This window comes from Dermacentor variabilis, chromosome 4, assembly GCF_050947875.1.
Source record: "Dermacentor variabilis isolate Ectoservices chromosome 4, ASM5094787v1, whole genome shotgun sequence".
Lineage (NCBI taxonomy): Eukaryota > Metazoa > Arthropoda > Arachnida > Ixodida > Ixodidae > Dermacentor > Dermacentor variabilis.
The window spans coordinates 53,747,791-53,755,208 of NC_134571.1; the positions used below are offsets into that span (position 1 = coordinate 53,747,791).

The 7,418-nt window shown below is 44.9% G+C and overlaps 1 protein-coding gene across 1 annotated transcript; it reads right to left on the bottom strand.

Moving 5' to 3' along the window:
- LOC142577759 (uncharacterized) lies at window positions 1-6,403 on the bottom strand. Its single transcript, XM_075687212.1, has 3 exons — window positions 6,126-6,403; window positions 4,363-4,474; window positions 1-247 (listed from the first exon to the last, which is right to left on the bottom strand). Exons 1-3 carry the CDS (start codon window positions 6,223-6,225, stop codon window positions 13-15), a joined length of 447 nt encoding a protein of 148 aa, XP_075543327.1. The 5' UTR covers window positions 6,226-6,403; the 3' UTR covers window positions 1-12.
- Window positions 6,404-7,418: the final 1,015 nt, after the last annotated feature.

Sequence of the window (7,418 nt, forward strand, 5' to 3'; positions counted from 1 at the left end):
GTCCACGAGACATCACTTTCCAGGTTTTTGCTTTTTGACTATTCTATGTGGCAGCGTCACGTGCTTTTTGATCACAGACTTCCCGCCACGATTATGAGATCCTTTCACGCTAGGAGGCGTTAGGTGGTCGGATGAGTGCCCGTTGTGGTCGCATTCTGGGTAGTCGCAGCACTCGGGATATCGTCCGAGCTTTCCGGAAGCGATGCGGCAGGCACCGTCGGTCAAGTCGACGACAAACTTGGGACATCTGCGATAAAATTTCTTTAAGTTCACAAATACAGTAAATGGTAAAAAAAAAAAAAAAAAACGTTAAGAAATTTAGCTGATTGGAACGCCACGCTGCGTGTAAACTATTCCCCTTGAATGTGTATGAACGATGAACCGGTCCGCATGGGACACGATCACGGTTGCCTGCATCAAATATATGTCATTTTACCAGCGTCTTGAGAAATTTGACCCCCGCTTCCCATTTGCTTTTAGGCAACCCTCGCTTCCACGGAAGGAATCGCGCCGAAGTATTACAACTTAAGGAGAGAGAGACAGCAAGGAGAGGAAAGGCAGGGAGGTCAACCAGACGAGCACCCGGTTTGCTACACTACACTGGGAGTGGGGGAAGGGGGATATAAAGAGGAAGAGAAGGAAACAGTAAGCGCTGAGTGCGTGTGCGGGCACGCACAGGGACACTATAAACGGTCTCTTAAGCCGGTGCACTTAAAGTAGTGTACTAGTGCACGAATCGCTTTTCATGCCAGTGACGGGTGTGGCCACGGTCCGAGTATCTTTGACTCGGAGAACGGTCTTGAGTCCAATCGGTTTAAAGTTGTCCGCAGAGAGAGGCGTTGTACGTCGTAGCGAGGGCAGGCACACAATGGGTGCACGACGGTTTCCTCGCACCTACAGGAGTCGCACACTGGCCTCTCGGCCATTTCCATACGATAGGAGCAAGCGTTCATGAACGCCACTTCCAGCCACAAGCGGCACAGCACGGTTGTTTCGCTGGGGGAAAGAGTAGATGGCAGTTGTAGCCGTAGCATGCGGTCCAGTTTATGCAATCGGCAATTGAACGCACTTCAACCCAGGAAATATTGTGACTTTTTGCGTGCAAGCAAGCGAAGTTCCCTGGCAGCGTCCGACGTCGCCAGTGGTATTGGACGCGTCTTGGTGTCTTCGTGGGCAGACCGGGCAGCCTTGTCAGCTAGGTTGTTGCGGACGATGCCACAGTGAGCAGGAATCCAGTGAAAGATAATGTTGTGCCCTGTTTCCAGAGCATGGCGATGTACTTCCCTGATGTCGGATATCATCTCTTAGTAATTTCTGTGGTGTAATGCAGACTTCATACTGTGAAGAGCTGCCTTAGAACAACTTAAGGATATGACTCATCAAACTATGGGAATAATAGAAATAATGGACACGCACGTGTCATGCCACTTCTTTGAACACGGCGAACAAAAATTTGCAGTCTCTCGCCTTCACGATTCCTTTTATGAATATTTCACAGAACGGACCTTCGGAAAGAAAAGTCGAAGACAGAAGTTATGGTTAGACATACTTAGTTCACTCTACTATGACAACCGGCAGTCAGAAGCTTATTTGAATGGTCGCTATTCACAGGTTGTTTAAGCGATCGTTTTTTTGTCTAGCAGTCATTACATCTTGATTGGCGCTGACTTTTCTGCAATATAGACGGCAATAATCATTGCATCACAGGGTTGCGCAATCATTAATGCGCTTTTTGCGATCCTCTAAAAGAAGAATAAATGAACCGAGGGGCTCTATCTATATTTATTTGCCACCAGGGGAAGAAAAGAGATAGTGAAGCGAAAGAAAGTGTAGCGAAATTTAACTGTTGCTTGAAAGTAAATGTACAAGGGACGACGAAAAGAAAAGCTGAAGCGAGCGAGAAGATTACTTGCCGATAGTGGAAGTCGGTTCCACATATCCATACATACCGCAGTGTGCGTGTGGTGCACTGCAAAATTGGCTACAGCGGCGATGGTCCCGTCGCCCATAGTTTTTTACTATTTATGCATTTGTAGAATATGTAGTGTTGGTCAGCGTCACTCAAAGCCACGAGCGGTGGATGACATATACTTTCAACTGCAGGCATCAAGTAGTACGTGAACTTACGTGCAGGCTGCTGGTCAATAACTGTCGTATTCTGCGCCACGGCAGAAAGGCTGCCGCAGTAAGGACCCTCGGCAATGAGCGAGGAGATGAAGGGGAAACCTAGGGGTTCCATCTTATTTTGTCAGTTATAAACACATAAAAGCAATGACTCGTTTTTTCTTTCTCTTCCTCTCATTAATTCTGTATCATTTTTGCCCATCTACGCGCAGGGTGACAATCATAAAAAAGATTCTCTGGTTAACTTACCCGCCTTTCCTTTCTGTCTCTTTCGAATTGGTGGCGTTGGCGCTAAAAACGTGGCTGCCATCCCCATCCACACTCATTCGAAATTAAGGGCTTGTTAAGAAGTAATGCAAAGGAGCTAACAATCATCGAAGCTTTGTCTTGAGTGATCAGTAGCTTCCTAAGTGTGAAACCTGTAGGGGTACCTTTGGTAGAGTCGTGACACAACTCGGGCGGACGGTTTATTTCACTTTCATAAACCTTTTTTCCACCTTAAGGGCTTCCGCAAAACTGATTTGCCATTTTTCGGCTTCTCTTGCTTCGAGGTGTTGATTAATTCGGCCTCGCTCCGCATGCTGTATGCCGCAGCGAAAATCCGCAGACCGCTCAGCACATCCCAATGGAATGAGAAGGGATGCGTCCAGTGAGACTCGTAGGTAACGTACACCTTATAATTTAAAGTGGGCGGAAGTATAAACTGGCCAGCAGTCGAGATAAGCAAGAGAGGCTTAGGGTATTGGTGGAAAAAAATGTAGCAAGAGGATTGATTCGACCGGATCCGTTACAGACATAGGTAGCGGTATACGGAAGACAGAAGGTATTGAGGCAGAGAAACAAGATTAAGGAAATGTGTATGAAAATCTTAGAATGAAAAGAATGTATGCATACCTGACCAGCTCAAGCAGGCTAGCTGACTATTTGTCACTGTCCGTTCTCAATGGGGATGTCAATAAATCATCATCACCAACAAGCGCAAAAGAGGAGTGCCGACACAATACACGCCTCATACATACCTTGTTTCAGCGGTGGTATATAATACGTTGTGGCGCTATATTAATTCAATGCTAACACATTACCGTCGACAGTAATAGTGAGATGGGTTCTGACAAAATTTTTTTCTTATTGGAAAAATTGGAGCATAACATTCTTTGCCAGGTTGGTAAAACCTACAAAATGATTTTTTTTTGTTGCACGTAAGCGCAGTGAACAATTATGGATAGAACGTTTTACTTACTCGGATTGGAGGAATGGAATGGACCAGCTCAGCCGCTTAAGGAGTGGGAATGGGCCGGCACTCAACATTGCGGGGAGTTAAAAGGAGGGAAATTATGGGGATCCGCACTCTCCGGAATGGAGTGGGAATGTAATGGAGGGCTACAATCCGGAGCTCTGGTAGGGATGTTTGAATAGTAAAATTTTCTAATCGAATTCGAATATTCGAGAAAAATGTCCATCGAATATAGAGTTACATCCGCATATTTTACTTCCAGACAGCAAAATATCAAGCGTGGAGTCCTCCTTAGAAGAACAAAACAAAACACAAAGAACAAAAGGCCTTATGACGTTATTTGCATGACTTGCTTAGAGCAGTTAATGCCTTCGCAAATGGACATTTGGTGAACCGAGGAGCTTTTAAATGATAAACAGGTTTTTCATTTATCTGTGGCAAACAGACAATGACAGTAACGAAAAAGGCAGCAGCCGTGTCACCAAATTCACCTGGAGTGCTGAGCTCGCTCGAGGAGAGAAGTGTTGTATTACAGCGCAACCAATTCTTTTAAAGGGTTGCCAACGTGCTGCTAATGTCTAAATGGTAAGAAAACTTTGCCTGAATTGAGACAATTTGGCATATAGGCCGCGGAAAGTTGCGTATCCATAATAAATGGCTCGAAATTATTGAGCAGTAGTTATGTGCCCCGTGCGTCCGCTCAGGAATTCTGGCCACCCTTCGCAGCTCTCGTGCAGCAGCATCATTTGAAACAGTTTTCACTTCCATCATTCTCTCTTCTTTGGGACTCCGATAAGTGTTACCACTGAAATACTTTAAAGAAATGAGTGCTCAATAAATCCTAGAAGGGAATTCGTGGATAGAATACGATTCGAACAGAAAAAGTTATTGATTCGTATTCGATGTTTAGAATGTTCGCACACCCCCTACATTTGGGGTAACGCAGATCTGGTTTGAAATTCGTTTCGAAGTCGTGATGTTTGAAAATGTTCATTTGCACTCACTCGATGAACTTGATCGACCTAGCGCTGGCAGCACAGATGTAGCGCACGCACGCGACATCGTCATAGAACGAGTGTCCATCTGGGATCACCCCGAGGTTTGTAATGCAGGTTCCTGCAACAAAACATGAACAAAAAAAAAGGAAGCCACGTTAATTATCGATGATTCGATACGATCTTTGCAAAAATTGCCGTCAGTCACTGAGCAGTGCGCAGTGGCAGCCAAGCGAGGACCAAAACTTGAGCACTGCTCGTGTAAACATTCATTCGATCGTATGTGCATGAGGGTTGGTAGACAATTTGAAAGTGTGCATTGCAGTGCGGCTGCTTCGCGCAGCTATTGGCTTGGGTTTTCTTAGTTTGTGTGGTTGATATTATTGTGCGATCGTAAGTTTATGTCCCGCATGTTACTGAAGAACATGCGCATCTTAAACAATCACGCCCGTAAAAGTCTCGATCTTTTTTATACCTAATACTTTCATTATATGTACGTGGAAAGATAGTTCAGCACAATGTGTTGGCGGGCTAGTTGGTGCGGATCCATAAATACTTCGTTTAGCGCAAAACAACGGACACAAGAAAAGGCGACAGGACAAGGCGCTACTCTCAACTGACATCATTTTATTGCGTAATAAAACGCAATAATGATGCAATAACGCAATAAAATGATGTCAGTTGAGAGTAGCGCCTTGTCCTGTCGCCTTTTCTTGTGTCCGTTGTTTTGCGCTAAACGAAGTATTTATGTACGTGGAGTTCAGGGGCTGAATTCACAAATATATTTGTTGTTAAAAGCCCTTTGCCACTTTCCGTCAGCTTTCGCTAGCAGTGTGTCCACAATCAACACTGGCTCATAGCTTCTCTTACACAAGGTTTTTTAGCTGAACCTAACAACTGTATAGGCGAGTGCGTGCCCAAGTTTGACGGCAAAGTAAATCTTGCGGAAGAAATCAAAGTGTTTTATTTGCCCTCCTTGGCTATCTGTTGCTAATAAAGTTTGAAATACATTTGGGAATGTTTGCCATATCTTAGATGCAGAAATAATTTGCTCAGGAAGGAATACTAGGGACCTATAACAACGACTGAGCTCTGAACCCTCTCTGCTCCGCTTTATCTATTTATCTATACTCATGACGCGGAAACATCAATTATACATTAGAACAAAATAAGAGGAAAGTCCTATGTTCCTAGTAACCAGACGTAAGCGGGTTCTTCGATGTGTTTCTCTTCCTAGCTCAATAGCTATATATATATATATATATATATATATATATATATATATATATATATATATATATATATATATATATATATATATATATATATATATATATATATATATATAATTTTCTCCTCTCGCTTGAGATAGTAAGCACAAGCATAGATTACCGCTGGCACAAGTTAATTGTTTTGCTATTCAAGCAAAATTACGGTACGATATCTGTAAAAGAAGGGCGTACGTGAGAAAATGGATTGTTTACAATGCATTTTTTTCTCAAGCAGAACAGGCCGAAGTAGAAAAAAGAACAGAGTGACTATGGCACGAAAGTACCGAATAGGAGCGGAGCTCACATATCGCATACATGCTCAGTGCTTTTCATATGCTTGGTTGCAGTATGAGTTTGAATGTATATATACAACACAATGACGCTGTAACGCTTACACGATTCATCAACATGTACTATTTATGTGATCCACAACATGTTATAGTCCTCAGCGTTGTACTCTACCTTTTACCTTGCAGTTAACAATCAGAATTGACACCGTACCGTTGGCGAAGTCCATTCTGTACAGTATCTCAGCCGACTGGGCTTCAGCGACGACGATGAGCGCCGTTGCCGATACGATCCAGAAGCTTGCGAGCTTCATGGCGCACTTTCATTAGTCGTGTACGCCCGAACGCTGGCCCCTTGCTATCTGTGCTGAAAAGGCTCTCGCAAGAGAAGATCTCGAATGAATGTTTCTTCGGTGTCTTCCACTCTACGCGTGCGCCTGATCAAGTTACACAGAGAAAGAAAGGATGCCAAGGGTAGGCTCGACGCGCGTTTGCTCGAGTCAGCTTAACCAACTGGCTATACGATTGTTATCTTGTGACGAGCAGCGCACTTGACTTGTACGACACCTGGGCGCCCCGCTCTGTGTTTGGGACCGGCACGACAGGCTTGTTCTGAACGCTTGACGTGCTTGTTTGGTACGTTGTGCTTAGCTAGCTTTGGTCGACGTGCAGAACAGCACCCAGCTGTCTGTGACCTGGCTCGTGTCGCTGTAACGCGGGGGCAACTGTTGCCGAACAAATACTGATTAGGAACCGATTGTGCGAACTCCTACAAGGAGGCTACAGCTGGCCAAAAACGCAGGCACAGAAATCGTATTGCCTGGAGCTCTGAGATGCGGCTGCCTGTTTGTTTGTTTGTGTATGATTTTATTGGCAATATAATTTATTTTCTTTTAATTCTACTTTCCTTTCTTTCAGTACTTCAACGTAGCTTTTTCGTTTCTGCTCAGTGAAAACATTAGTTAGCACTGATATATGAAAGAGGCGACGGGCGTGGCATATCGCCTTTGTATAGGCAGTGAAGACTGCGTACAACGGACCGGGATACCCCTCCAACAGCGCTTGCGCTGTACGCTGATTTCGTGAATACAAATGCATTTGGTGGGAACACAAATTGCCTGCACGAAACTCTGTGTGCTCTTTCTTGACAACAGATGGGGGCACGACACTGGAACCGAAATAGAGCCCTTACCGTGCCCATTGTTTTAGGTTGCCCTACCCTTCATCGCACCTGCAGCCCCACCTGTCGCGGCCCGCTTGCGACGCTGTGCAACGCGATAACCAGGACTACCCGCAAATCGAACGCAGTCGCTTACCTTGGCCACCGAAGACAACATCTACCGGCAACTGCAATCATCGACTGGCGCTATCAGCGCGAGAAGTGGCTGTTATAAGCTGCCACTCGAAGTTTCCTGAAGGCCCAAGACCGGATTCAATATGGAGTGCTTACGGGGACGGCTCCTTTAGGTCAGTTACATGGTTAAGTATTACTGCCCAAGAAGGAGTA

Excerpts from the sequence above, each read along its gene's own strand:
- LOC142577759 (XM_075687212.1), bottom strand. The coding sequence starts at position 6,225 with ATGAAGCTCGCAAGCTTCTGGATCGTATCGGCAACGGCGCTCATCGTC. Across the intron at positions 4,475-6,125 it reads CAGAATGGACTTCGCCAACG|GAACCTGCATTACAAACCTC; the intron begins GTACGGTGTCAA and ends GTTTTGTTGCAG. Across the intron at positions 248-4,362 it reads AGGTCGATCAAGTTCATCGA|ATGTCCCAAGTTTGTCGTCG; the intron begins GTGAGTGCAAAT and ends ATTTTATCGCAG.